A 15,646-nucleotide genomic window follows, 5' to 3' on the forward strand; every position below is an offset into this window, starting at 1 on the left:
ATGCTTTAATTACGATATTTAGATAAGCCATCAGGGAAACTTTTTAAGAGCAAGTACGTTTAAGTCAGGAAATACAAAACCCAGTGTGGTCATGCAGTCTCCTCCATCTCTAGAGATTTTTAAGAATTGACTATATGAGCATCTGTCAGGGACGATGTAGCTGATTCTTCATTCGGGTTGTCAAAATGACCTCTCAGGATCGCTTTTGACCTTCTTCTCTAAGACAGCTTTCAAACATTGTGCCTACTATGAGAGCTGTATTTCAGGCACTGCCATGGATTTATGAAAAATGTAAAAAAGCCGAAAAGATTCAGAAATCCCACCACATTCCAAGTTAGCAAATGATTTCAAACACTGTCAGATTTAACAGATAAGACCAAATTAAAGCACAAACTGTAATTTATCACATAAATTTAAATTGAATTAAAATTTAATTGAAAGTTAACTCTATGATAATTCTCTATTGTCCTGAATATAAAACCAAAACAGATTTACCCCCATTAACATTTTTCCCCTATACTAAAAATGTTTAAGAAGAAACTGGGAGAGGAAATAGTAGGAAGTATATCAAAGGAATAAACAGAATTAGAAGTGATATTAATAGAAACAAATATGTGTAAGATTTTGGCTTTAGAATAGCTATATGTAAAAATATTAAATGGTACTAGATATAAACAATTAGGAGATATAAAAGCATTTTCCTCAGTGGGAAGCCAAACAACAGAAATTACACTCATTACTGCAAAGCAAAATGGAATTTTATGCAAAGTTAACATAAACCCATTTTCCAGTACAGAACATTAACTTAATGAAAGAGTAACGTGGAAATTAATTTGCTTCCAAACTAACGTCAACTTTAAGTTATTATATTTAAATACAGTACAGAGTTATTTGAACAATAGTAATAACACTAATACAACATTTTACTGTCTGGAGTGGCAATAATGTGAAGCCCATAACTTGAACTTAAAGAGGTATACTGCTTTTTGTGAGTGTGTTACTGAAACTCACTCATACAGTTATAAATGGGTCTTTGTTCGTCACATCTGTGTTGCAGAGAAGTAGTAAAGGTTGTGACAACGATCCTTTCTTAATAGGTGAAGTGCTGTTAGGACTGCATTGCCACATGGTGCATTCACACTTCCCAAATTATGAGTTAAAAGACTCAAAACCAAGATGTCAAACTCATATGATAAGTTTTATCCTGCAGCAGAAAGATGTTCCTGAAAATACCAGTTCAAAACAAATAGTTTACTTACACTAAAATTAGAAAAGATTCTTCCTTGAGAAACAAGCATAACAAATTAATTTCTTAGAATTAAAACCATAATATATTAGTTATTTAAATCTTTGTCAGCAAATACTGAGTGTAATCAAATGCTAATTATACTTTTTAAACATTCAAACTTCCTGTACGTTCAAAACAGACTTTTAAACAATGATCAACAGACTATTCTTAATGTGGCTCATTAGAAATAACACGGAAGAAATCTTTACTCTAAAACGAAGATTTAGAGACATGGAAAGAAAGTTTTCTTTATTAAAAACCACATCGTCAAAACCACAAAATTATACACTATTGCATTGGATAACATCATTGTTAAAAATTGAAAGCCTAGTAACACTGTTTTCCTTAAAAAATGCACATAATCTCCACTAGGAGTAACAGTTAACTAATGAACTATATTCAGCAATTACTGGTATTTTTTGACAAATTATATGTGAAAAATCCGAGTATCAGAGACTAATTGTGATGTGCAATCATTATTGGTCTGCAATTCTGTTTGCAGTTTTGGAGGGAGGAATGAGTACTGCAAAGGGTAAGAAAACTAATTTCATGATGATCTGTTGGAAAGATGTGATACACACAACTGAAGCACATTGCTCAATATGCTCAGACTAGTAACAATCTCCCTTTTACTAAAAACGTAGGACTTCATGTTCAAGAGCTACAGAACCAGTTCCACTTTAGCATAGCAAAAGTATTTCCTGTAAGTAGATGTAAGTAAGTGCAAGGCACTTGGACCACACAGAACCCAGAAAATTTATTCTGCAAATTGTGGAACGGATTCTTGTTTATTATGTTTTGTAGCCTGACACATTCAACTAACAAATTTAAACTTTAGTTTGGATTATTCCATTTGCTTTTAATCATCACTATACTTACTTGACAGCCTGGTAACCCCGTATCTCTACCATACAATGGAAATGGACCTCTATCTGAGGTTTTTCCTATAAAAGAAAGATATTTGAAATTAGGTTCTTTTTAACATCTGGTAGATATCTCCATCAGTTATCCTTATATATACTATTCAGAAAATCTGTTAGCATCATAGTAAATTTACAAAAATTAAGTTGCATGAATAAAAATAGACTTTTATACAACTGTGTTTAACACACTCAAACAGCACTACTGTAAGAGATGACATACTTACCTAATCCCATTTCTTACCTAACCAATCAGTAAAAAGAGAACTACTGCAATTTTTTATTGTTATAAAATATCCATATCAGTCTGTTTAAATAAAAAGGACAAAGGTCCAGCTTCACCTCCATTATCAATAGGCAAAGGTAGAGACACTTTCACACATTTCTCCTTCCTACATGAAACTAACATGTAGCTGGTAATTAATATACTAACCAGTATATATACCTAAGTATATCTTAGGTAATTAATATACTAAGCAGTAAAATAAAACCAACAAAACCACATGAAAAGTGAACAAAAACTTCAATTCAGAAGAACAAGAAAACCTTATAAATCCTTTTGTTTCATGTACATTGCAGTCGGGTACAAAACTCAAGCAATACAACTGGTCAAGACAGCAAAACAGACTCTTCTGTTCTGCCATATATGCAGTATTTGCCTGTAGGTAGCACATCTTGAATACGGTGCCTTGAGCAGAGTGGCTGCCCTCTGATGTCACTATCTGGGGTTGCAAGACATTAGCAATATATTTGTTAATTCCATAAAAACTACTTAGTGCTGTATTTGTCGGTTATGCCGCCAAACTGGCATGTTTGTATACTAAAACTCAGTGTGGAAGTTCTCCAGTAGGGCCCAGAAGTTTATCAATCAACACTTTTAAAAAAAGTCCCGACTAGAAGTCTCTGCTGAACAACGTCAAGAATCAGACAGTCATCAAGTATGTGCATAACAGAAAACACCAAGTGTGTGTGCCTGCCCTAATTACGACACAGTTAGAACTAAGAAACACCCCATAACACCAGAGTCTTATCCAAAGGTAAGCATTAATAAACCACGGTACCTATCCATTTGAAAGTGAATGTCATCTTACCCAACTAGGCATTCCCTCTTCTAAACAATGCATGTGTCATCCAGTCCTAAGAAAAAGTAGCCTCCCTCCCACAGTCCCATTTCAGTGATAAACAGCTTCATGCTATTGCAATTGCACTTCTAGAACAGGACTTTCTTTGCTTTTTCTGATTCTCTCTCTTGCTACCAAAAATCCCTAAGTGTCATTTCATAAGAGGAAAAACTAAAGTATGCTTATTGTTCATTTACAAAGTGCCTCTCGTGTAAGCAGAGAGGAAGAGGAAGTTTGAATGTCCTGGAACAACATCTCTGCAACATTATCATCTTGATAACTACAGGTAGTTTAGTCAAGAATAGTTTGCTTGAAAAATGGCAGCTCTGCTGTAACAAAGGGAGAAAAAAAGTTAACATTTTTCTGCTGAAGCAATTTGCCTCTAACAACTATAGGGCACCAAGCAAATAAAATACCTAGCATGCAAAATTACACGAAGTAGGATGAATCATGCTGTTTGTATAAAACTAGACTCAGCATTTTCTTTCCAGAAAATGAGAATCTTACACCACATGATAAACAACTTCAACTGAAGTATGCAGTATTCCAGGCAGGCTTTAAAACAAGTATTTGTACAAGAGTCAATTACAGAGGCTAGAAAAATTATGATTTAAATTATAGTTTGCATAGCAAGCAAGAAATTGTTAGATAAGAATGCATAAAATCATGTTATTCAAATGTTATCACTTAAAAAGTTTGGCAGGTTCATACTACAGGAAAAAAGCTGTCTAGAATAGCTCAATCTATACTAAATTTGGTTCTAAGAAATGATTGAGAAAAGTCAAGGCTGCCTGATGCTGCGCTGCCTAAATATTTAGAGCTAGAGCAAATTAATGTTTAACCTGTGTTCAAATGGCTAAGCTTTTCAATGAAGGGTTTGGAAAGTGACCTGGGATCAAGTACAAGATTGTGCCTTTCATAGGGAGAGTCTCCTAAACACATTCCCAGCACTTAGGTATGACTCTCAAGCCTGCAATAGTGTCACAATATTGAAGGTATACATTTTTAAACAACAACAAAAATCAACAGGCATGCACTACAGAAACAGCATGGAGACCACACGCAAGTCTTGTTCCTGGTTCTCTCTTGTACTGTGGAACAGTTGTCCCTTTTGCAGGACCGGAGCACCGTGTTAAGGGCATGATCTTCACATCTGCATAGCAGAAGAATGGGAGAGAGAAGGTGAGCTGTCCCAGGCACCACTAGAGCACATCTGTTGCACTGTTCATGAAAGAAGAGGAAGGTCTCCATCAACAGCCCCTGAAGCTTCACTGATACTACATCAAAAAGGTTTCCCAGCATCCTGCTGTCTGGCAGCATCATAGGATGGTTCCACTATCAACACAATGGAAAAGTGAAAGAGCATTGACTACAAATTGTTGTGATTTCAACACACTTCAGCTGCTCCAGTCTAGGCACCATGCTATTCTCACTATTTAAAGCCTTATAAGCAAACTTCACAGGTACTGTTTACTTATCAACAGAAAGAGATAAATAACGCTTAGCAACTACTACCATAGTAAGTCAAGTACTTGAAAGGTGGGTAATGTCAAGTTTGAGATGACACTTCCTCATTGGTTTAACAACAGGTAGGTCCCATATATAGTGTCTGACCAATGCAGAGGCAGTCTCTGGCATCCAATAAAGTTCAAACACACAGCCAAATATATCAAAGCAGAATAATCCCATTGGTGGTTTTTAGCTTATCAAATACCTTTGTTAATTATTCAGATTCTCTACAGATTGACAGACAAGCATAAAAAGGTAGAGGTTACTGTAAACAACAAACTTACTGGAGTATCAGCATTTATAACCCTGAAAGTCAAAGCAGACCCTGAAATGTCTTGTAGGTTTACCCCACAAGATTTGCTGTTGAGTGTGTTATACCCTCTGTCTGATCCTATCCTCTCCACCCTCTCTCAAGAGGGCCTCATCTCAGTCAGTGCTCACTGCACAGATGGCAATAGTATCTTTTTTTATTATAGCTGGAAATTCAGAAACATTAATGCTCAGCATTAAGGGGACACGAGGAAACTCACTACAGCACCTGACATTATTGGAAGGAGAGGGGTATGCAAAACCACTATTCAACAACAAAATCCTCATTGAATGTTTTCATTTGCACGCTTGTGTAAACATGGCTGTGAGGTAGCATGCGCTCACACCAGCTGGGAAGGTAAAGTAACGCTCAAATGAAACTTACTTCCTCTTCAGATCCATTTTTTATTTTCACAAAATATTCATGAGAAGTAAAGCAACTTTGGCCAGTTTTCTCAACCGCAACACTTCCCACCAGACCTGAGCAGCAGGGCTTCCTACACAAGACTATTGGGAATCATCAGCTCATTGATCACCTTTACCATGTACCTCCTAACTCACATGTTTCAGAAGTTATGTGCTGTCATTTTAGAAGCAAAAATCTATGCCTTGCTTACAAAGTAGCATCACAGTAAACTTTTCTTCAAGTTACAATTCAGTGGCTCTATATCCCAGAGTTTTGTCTTCTAACCTGATTTGAACTAAGCATTTGGACATTTAAAAATAATTGAGTTGGTTATATATAGAAATTTAAATCTGCACAGATCAACTCACAAGGCATTTGAATCTTTTAATAACTTGGAATGAGTTTGTACTTTTTTTTTTTAAGCAAGTTACATGTGTTTTCATCAACAAAAACATCAATGACCTAATTGGTACATAACAAGCTTAAAGCCCAGGGACTATGGAGTTAAAAGAAACCCAACTAAAAAAATGCCATTAAGCATTCTGAACCACAAGTGTTTCTGAACTTCATAAACTTAAAACCATGACACATTCTGTACCAATTCAAACATTAATAGGCATTTAGTAAATAATTATTTTTCTCTTGCAGTTGCTTGTCTAAATGTGATACGCTCACAACTTAATACAGCTTTTGAATACTGCACAAGGAATTGTATTCCACAATAAATCTATCTGTATAACAGCTGTGCAGCCTAAATACTCTTAACACAGAATGAACTGAAACAGCAAGATGCAAAGTGATAGTGAGCTGAAAACAGCACTACATTAACTCAGCTGAGGACTACTTCAGTGAACGTGCTATAAATGCCTGCCAGTAGTAAAACAGCCTTTTCCCACTGCTTCTAGATAACGCCTGGTTTATGAGAGGACGACAGAACATAACTCTGCAAAAAACGACTTCAATTCCCACAGAATTAACCCTTTACAGACTAAAGATCTTTCTATGCATTGCTAAGAATTTATTTGGTTGGCAATATAGAAAGCACCAACATTTTTTAATGAAGCAATGTTTATCATCCAGCAGGAATACCGTAGTGACCACAGCTGGCAGCTGCTCTGTTTGTCAGACATGAAGTATGTCTGCCCTACTTGTACAGAAAATCATCTTTCAGTGAATCTTGAAGCATGATTTTACAGTTCCTAATCATCATTTCATCCTTGATAACACTGTTAACCAGTGACAACAGATAGTCTACCCAAAAGTCAGTTTGTAACAAAATGTTGTTGATACCTTTGAGGATTTTTTTTTTTAAAGTTATTAAATCAGTGTTGGTAGATTTGGCTAGAAATCAATTTTTATACTGCCTTCTCTCCCCACCCCGTCTACCCATTCAGTAACAAAGCATTCAGCAACAAAGTACGTGTCTTTGCTACCCACAGAATTAATACATTCAAATAATTTTTCATATGCAGATCCAACATAACAAGGAACAAGCTGCAAAAGCTATGCTGACAGGTGCGTAGGGATGATGCAAGAAAAACATTCAACAATGTAAATAATTTTCGGCAATGCTTACTATCACTTTCCAACTTAGCACAAAGTAGAAAGAAAGTACACGGTTTATAGAATAACATCCTTGCTGCCTCCAGTAGAGCAGCATTCTTTTTTACATTTTCTTGGTGTTAAAAATGCTTATTCAGTATGCTGAAATAAATTTACATTTGATTAAAACACAAAACCAGCCCTGCTCCCAGGATTTGATGTCCTGCCGCCTTCTTAGAGGCAAGACTGACGCATGCAGCCATAAAAGTTTTACTACATATCTAGACATTTCCCAGAGCACTGGAGGAATAATTTCTTCCTCTTCTACTGCTACATAGGCCTACTCATTAAGAGAGGCTGTCACAGTTGTGATATCTTACACCTACAATCTTATCTCTAATAATTTAAAGGTACATAATACACACATGTATACATTATGAATACATATACAAATATTATAGACATTTTTCCTTATAATACTTGTGACCAAAACTCATGGAAATAAAACAGAGATCTGAAGCAACACAATTTGAAGAAAGTGCTTAAAACAAATGACCTCCTATTCTCTTTGCAACAATTTGTTTAAGCATTATTGGCTAACGCGTGCCAAGCACACTGCTGGCTACACAGAGGATGTTTAACAAGCCAATGCCAACAACTGCAGCTGCTGGACTTGCAGCACCCCTCCCCTCCTGTTCATCCCAGGCCAAATTATTCACTCGGCTATGAACAATGAAGCAGCAACATTGGAAAATGCCAAGTGCAAGTGAGATTAGTGATAAACTACAGGATCCCTACAGAGGTCAGTGATTAGCAGGTCCCCAGTCGTAATCACTTTCCTAACCTAGCCTTTATCTCATCATAGCTCCATCTTAGCTCAGTCGTCTTCTGACTGCATGCAGCTTCCCAATCAATAACCCTTGAAGTCCTGCAAACTCATCCACAGTCTTACCTTTTAATAAAGCAGTCAAACGTTCATAATATGAATTGTCCGCAAACTCCTAATACAAATTTTGTACCTGAAGATTAATAAACAATTCATACATGACAAAAATCACATTACTGGAAAATTTTGTAATGAAGTAGCAGAACAGAAGAAAAAATACAAACATATTTAACCAGGAATGCCATGCTCAAGTGATGATCAGCAATGCAGCCTATACAGGTAACAACAAGAATGTTGGTCTATGTGTTCTTGAAGAATGGATTAAAAAAAATGGTATGCACAGACTGTGACTAGTGGAAAAAAAATACACTATTTTAACTTCCCCCCACCCCCATACTGTGACATCTTCAAAACCAATTTTCCCACACAGGAAAGAAAAAAAGGTTTAGCAAAGCTTCGTTTAAATACTACAGATTTACCCCCGACTCCTTTCTTTGGTCACAATTTTGACAGATTGTGATCCTACAGAACAACTCAAATAATCTACAATTAAGACATTATGATTTTGAATGAGATTTATGGGATTTAACTGTCCAGTGTCAGGTCTGCCAGAAATCTCCATGTCGTAAATTCTCATTTGTAAGATAGCATTATACTTCTGCTATCCAGTCCTATTACTTATTTGGAGCAAGAACGGTTTTTCATATCTAAATGATCCAAAATGTGGAAATTCTGAAGCTGGAATTACCTAGAATCAACTTCCCATGATAACTGTTGCAATTTATGAACAATGCTTTAGACAGCAAATACGAAATTATTGCTTTTGTTGACATTTGGACAGGATCATCTGGGAATTTTTTTTTTTCATTCTGCTTTCCAAAGATTAAAAAAGTTCAGATGTTCTTTTATACTTATAGTTGTGGGGGCATTTGCAGTTGTCTTTCATTGTAAGAATTCTACTGATTGAACTGACCAGGCAATAAATCTCAGAGTACATTTATTAAGACATTAAACACAGAAGTCACAAGGATTTCTCACAACTTCTTTAACACAATATTTAAAAAAGAAGTAATGTCAGTGTGTGAAGTGGTGTTAAAGAATCTGCTTCCCAAAGACATGCCTTTGACACTTTCATCCCATTGATTTGTAAGTACTTCTAAGAAAAGATGGAATATTTTGTCAGTTTGCAGAGCACTGCACAGATCTTGTGCTATAAAAACAATTTATTAATGCTCTTACGTACTTCAAATACACAGGAGGTAAGGGTGGACTAAATTCCACATTATATTTGGACTGACCCTATGAACTTGTAATTTATATGCTCATGTCAAACTGAGAACGTTTCTATTCCATCAGTAGCTGATCCATGAAGGCTCCTTCCTCAGTACTATTCCTGTCCCTCCACTTACCAGGCTTATACTGTGCTAAATAACAAATCAAATGTTTGCAAGGCTAAAAGGGACTGAAGTCTCTGGCAAGAAGATGCACATGAGTAACAGAGAGCAAGGGGGGAAAAAAGGGAGTACAAACCTCTTAAATGAACCAAGAGCTTTCTTCTCCTCCTCCCCCAAGCATATGTGGGCAAGTATCTGTGAACCAAATAATCCTTGGATAGCTGTTTAGTGTATTTAAGTTCAATTCTCCACTACTATGTCTACCCTAGACTAACATTACCATAAATAATGTTACCGCTCTATTAACCCATTAATGCATGCTATGCATAAGACAGACCATCTAGTGGGAGAAACACACTAAAAATTACCATGCCAAAAGTATACCAAAATGAGGGAAGTCAGGGATTTACAATATCCAAAAGACAATAACCAAATTGAGTATGCATACGAATACACACGCATTCCACACTGGTGACAAGAAGGCATTTTATCACGTGCATTTACACACCTCGCCTATTCACCCCATGTATTTCTAGAGTATCCAAGCGTCTTCACTTTGTTAAAATATTTCTCCCTTTGCCATCTTCCTCATCCCATCCCCAAGGGATTTAGTTAAAATTTTCAAGCAACTAACCAAGTTGCTACTTACAACTAACTTGAAAAGCATCCCTTGCTCTTCTGGTGTGGAATTTGTCCCAGATCTAAGAACAAAAATTACTGAGCTTCTATCAGTGACTTCGAACATCGAGTACATTCTTAAGTCTAAAGTCAGGAGGATTTTATAATTGGAAATGGATAGAGAATCCACACTTTACAACAAAACGCTACACCTGTTTCTGATTAAAAGGCTATTTTGGTGACAGTACTTACTACACATTGCTAAATTACTTCGTGTATATATAAAAATTGATATAAAAATTAAAAAATAATTACTTCTGTAGGTATCTACAGCTCCTCCCACCATCCAAGATCTATTAATTTTCATTAAACTTTAAAAGCCAGCTTTGTCAACAAAGAAAGATTCCCCCCTCACCCATTCTCTATATAAACACAGGTACAAACATGGCCAAGCATTTATAACCCTCTACCATGAGGCAACTGGCTAACACATACAATAGTACTCTGTTGTACAAAAGTTTTGACAGTTCTTATGTGGATGACTTGCATAACTTATTCAAGCTTCTCCCTTCACAGGCAATGCAGCCATCCCAATCGCACAGACATGAGTCTGTAAATCAGGCATTCCCAAACTGTGGTCTCCAGAGTAGCAGTAGCTGCTAGACCCAAAACAAAACAAAGAAAATCAAACCCCAAACACCTATTAGATGCTAAAACTGATTTCAGAAGAAAACAAAACAACATGTGAAGTGTTTTCCCAATATTACTGCTTCGAGAGAACAATTTCTGCAGGCACGGCAGAGTAAGCAAATTAGGTGTTAAAACAGGAGGGGAAATCCTGACAAGACAGTGCCTGAAAGGAGCCACCTCCTGTTTGGGGGCTGAAAACTCCTAACTATTCACATACACTATACACGCAAGCACAGGGGAGCCAAAGGAAGGTGAAACAAAAAAACCACCATAGTCTAAATTAATACAAAGCACTTAAAATGCTAAGAGCTTAAAATAGGTGCTCTTATTTCAGTACAAAACCAGTATTTACAGTAAGGGTTTAGACTGTCCAGAGGTTGAAAGCAATCCTACCAAGCTGCGAAATATTGAAGATAACTGCACAAGAGAACATCACTGTGTTGCAGAAAGGCAAACTGGTATTAGAGCTGCATAGAGAATGAATTTTTAACTATCTACTAAAAAAACACTAAAAAAAAATACAGATATCTCGAGACCATCCCCCTCATCTGTTGGCACCCCACATGTCCGTACATTTATGAAAACACTGATACCTTACTGCCAAGGCACTTGAAGGATGAATACAGGTTTTTAAAGTCATATTAAAAAACCTCCAAACCCAAAACAGTTGCAAAGGAAAACATGTGTTCGCTGTTTATTTTGGGAGGTAAAACAAGTGGCATTCTTGATAAAGAAAGAAAAAGTCTTCCTAAGACATCATAACAGTCATGGGAATGTGACTGAAGAAAAGTTAACATAATATCCCAGGTCCAGACATACTCAAAGCGAACATAAGTCTCAGATTTAAAAACACCAAGGAACATGGTGTGTTGTTCAATGAACTTAGGAATAAAACTTCATATATCAAGAAATACTACCTCTCTGCTTGGATACCCATGCTTTAAATGGCCTAAAGCAGATAAGGAAAACACTCTTCCTCAGCATGTTAAGAACAAAAGGAATACTCATGGCAATATTGGCAATTATTTTACAGAAATGATAATATGAATAAGAATGATGAAGTATTTTCTATTTCAACAGCAAGGAAGATGTAAAAGCAACTGCTACCATTCTGCACTTTTGTATCAGCAGGTCTAGATAACCTGACTCTAAAAGGATTTTAAAAATATATATAAACCAAGGAGTTCTCTCAAATATTAACACTGTTTTTAACTTAAATCTTAGCATACCCAGAAATTGCAACATCTCTGGAAGAAAGTTCATTTTGTACAATATTTAAAATAAGCAAATAGGATTACCCAAATAATTTATTCCTCTGATAGCAAATCATAAATCACGAAATCAGCAAAATGGAATTTTATTAATAAAGGATTAGGTAGGTTAATGATAATGCTAGTCCACCTGAATTTGAACTCTTTACACTGTAAGCTGGCAAAGTACCTTATCAATGTTGCCAATTTTTGTGAGGTTCATGCCTTGATACGATAAAATATTTTGACAAAAAAAATGGATGACTTCTTTTAAATAAAAGATAATTTAAAAGAATGATCTAATTACTCTTATAATATAATAATGCATTAAGGGAGTAAAAGCCAGGCAGCAGACAGGGTTTTAAAATGCAACTGCAAACAGAGGATCATCCTTGAGTATTTTACTGTGACACTATGTGACTCAAACCTTGCCCCTAGATTTAGTTTGTTTGTTTGTTTGTTTTTTAAATCATCAACTTGACAATCTAAATGTGTTACTGGAAATTCAGAGCTTGTTGGCAGATTGAAACAACTGAAGACAGGTCACTGATCTGGAGCGCTCTGAACTGCATGTAGGGAAGCAAGCTGCCTTTTTATTCAGCCAAGTGCAAAAAGATGCCTGCAGGATTGAGACAAGGCCATACAGCCTCCTGTTCCTTAACTAGTTCTATCCTGGGGAGGAGGGTGGCAGCTATGGAAACTTTCCATGGGCCCCCATTACCTTAACCTTTCCTGTTGGCCAGCCACAGCAGCTCTGCAAGAGCACACCGGCCTTGGCAAATCCCACAGGGAATCTCCCCAGGCATTGAATAGGAAAGCCCAAATGTCTACCTTGGGGTTAGGAACACGTGGTTATTGTACCTGAAAGTGTTGCAGAGTAGAAATCTTCCTTCTAAGGAATTAATGGTATTAAAGAGTGAAGGTAAAAACCATGTGAGTTTTGTATCTTTTTATGTATTTTTACCTGCTTGTACTTCCATTCCCTGCATTACAGCACGGGAACCACAGAGCTTGCATATTATTATAGAAGCCTTTTATACACAAACTAGGATTAATTTCAAAGATACTTTCCCATTTCATATCTAGCCCTTATCTCTGCTGTAAGCTCTCAACTACACATTACTCCTTGATATCAAACAGTCAAAAACACTTATAAAAAAGACTTTTCTTGATCCTGCTCTCTCTTGAGTTACTCATCTAAGTCTCAGCATCTCAAGCACCCATTTTACTTCTCATGCAGTTGCTTTTCAACCTAAATGTATGTTTTTATCAATCTCCCTGCATCTATAATTTTGTCATTACCAACTACACAGTGTATATGGAGCCTGTTCTGCTTAATGTCTTTATCAGTAGCCTGGAGAAGACAGAGCATGCCCTAAAAAAAGTTTGGAAAAGACTCAAAGTTGGGAGATGCAGTTATTACACTTGAAGCCAGGACCACCATTCAGAGGAATGTAGACAATCTAGAGGATTGGGCCAACAGGAATCTCATCAAATTTAACCATAACAAATGTAAAGTCCCACACCTGGGATAGACTAACCCCTTGCAGCAGTGCAGGTTGGGGACAAAGTCTGCTGAGAAGGACCAGTGGTCTTGAAAGGCAAGCTGCACATGAGACAGCAGGGGGAGGGGAGTGGTTATTCACCTCTACTCAGCACTTGTTACACCATATCTAAAATATCACATCCAATTTTGGATCCCCCAATTAAAAACAAAACAAACCAAATAAAACCCACAACACCTCCAAACAAACAAAAACCAGCCAACACTAAGCTAGAGAACAATACAGTCAACAAGAAATTCCTGCCGCTTTCACTGGACACTGAAGGAGAGCTCACAATGGTGCATCCCTTATTTTAGTTGCTATCATATCCATTCCAGAATCCTGGATTCAAAAATCCTGCAACTGGCATTTTTTTCCTCCAACTTCCTATCACTCAGGTCAAATCACTTCTGCTCCTCCAATTTCTTTTCTCAGCTTCCTTTTTTCCCACAGCAAGGCAACGACTATATATGTTTCTGTATTGGTTTCTCTTTACCTCTTACACTCAGATATCACACTTATTTCTCCCCGCCCCCTCCCCGCCAACATAAAAATTTAAGTGAAACAAATTTAAGCTTTCCAATTCAACTGAATTAACTCCCTTAATCATTCTTTACATGCTGGCTCTGTAAAAATACTCCCGCATTTACAGAAACCCACACACTATGTATTCCATACCATCTTTCCTTCTCTGCCCGTGAGAGCACTCTCTTGGATACCCTTTTGGATACCTGGTCTATCCAGTAAGTTCTATAATTTTCAATATGCTGTATGAAACAGTAAATGATACTGAATGATGACCAAAACTATTCTGCTTTAAGCAAACCATTTGAAGAAAGGTAATAAAAAGTATTAAGACTGCTATTGAAATGTTTGGACCTCCCCATTTTTAGATTAAAAATTGCACAGCAAAGTAAAACATCCAACTACTGTAGGAGATGCATGCCACAGTTGTATCTTAAAACTCTCACTACTTCTACATTGATTTAATTCACATGTATATTCTAATAGAAAAACAAAGTAGTACTGAGGTGATTTAAGTTGTTGCACTTTTACTTTTAGGGTTATATTCACAAAGTCTATTTTAAGAACTAATTTGGAAGCAACTGATGTTTTATGCAGTGAAGTGCTATTTTCCCAGATGAATAGAATATCCATTCTTTGGCTCACAGTTTCCATGACACTAAAAACAAAACATTCATCGGCACCAACTTAGTGTTTGATGGTAAATGCAGCTGCAGCTCACAACAGCTCGCAGCGTACCTCAGCCCGCCTCAGCTGAACGGAGGCACTGTATTTCCCCAACGCAATTTCATTGTCTTACAGACAAGCTCTTTCTTGCCAAACTCAAACATTTCAAACCCTCCTGGTGTTCTGTCTTGAAATGAAAAGTTATTCAATTCTGCAAGTAATGATACCAATGCGAAGTCTTCCAAATCACTGAACAAAGTACATAACCACAAACAAGACTGTGGTAACAGTAGCATTTACCCCTACAGTTATGAAGAAATTTTTGGCCAAAGAATTTAAAACTTTGCTCCCTGTTACAATTCCAACTCACTTGAAGCAAGAGAGTTGTTAAAGAAAAATATTACAGGGACCATTGAAGAACTGGTAAATGGAGAAAGTCACATGGCAATTGAGAGACAAGGAAGAGCACTCAGCTTTCAGTGCTGCCTCTCTCCCCAAAAGGAATATTAAAGCACACACCTCTCTCCCGAAAGAAAGATGCCATGAGAGACAGTCTTCTACTTTAGGGGAAGATGCAAGACTCCTATTAGCTAATAATTTAATCCTGCCCCATATCAGCTAGCTTTTCATCTGTTTGAGATTCAGTTTAAGTACAGGGTTACTCATCTTTTCACACTGGTCAGCACACTGCTGTTACACACCTTGACTTGATCGCGTTTGTCTGATTCCAAAAGCCACACTGAAAACAGGAGCTAAACAATACTCTGCGTTTAAGCGGAGCATTTTTAAACACCAATTCAGTAAAGCAACTAAGCACATGTGTACTTACAAATGTACAAATTAACTTAAATTCAGCAAGGGCTGCTCATATAATTTAAACTATACACTTAGACTATTGGTGGACTGCAGACTGATTACAGAGAAATCTGACAAAGAAGGATGTGTCGTCTCAGTCTACTCTTAATGTAGTTTTCAGAA

General features: G+C 36.8%; 1 protein-coding gene across 8 annotated transcripts in view; it reads right to left on the reverse strand.

Moving 5' to 3' along the window:
* TCF12 (transcription factor 12) overlaps positions 1 to 15,646 on the reverse strand; it is a 174,268-nt gene that overhangs the window by 71,038 nt on the left and 87,584 nt on the right. For all 8 annotated transcript variants that reach the window (XM_075764046.1, XM_075764042.1, XM_075764044.1 and 5 more), the window contains one exon: positions 2,168 to 2,232. In XM_075764046.1, coding sequence (XP_075620161.1) covers positions 2,168 to 2,232 — 65 coding nt within the window. The remainder of the gene's footprint in view (positions 1 to 2,167; positions 2,233 to 15,646) is intronic.

This window comes from Balearica regulorum, chromosome 12, assembly GCF_011004875.1.
Source record: "Balearica regulorum gibbericeps isolate bBalReg1 chromosome 12, bBalReg1.pri, whole genome shotgun sequence".
Lineage (NCBI taxonomy): Eukaryota > Metazoa > Chordata > Aves > Gruiformes > Gruidae > Balearica > Balearica regulorum.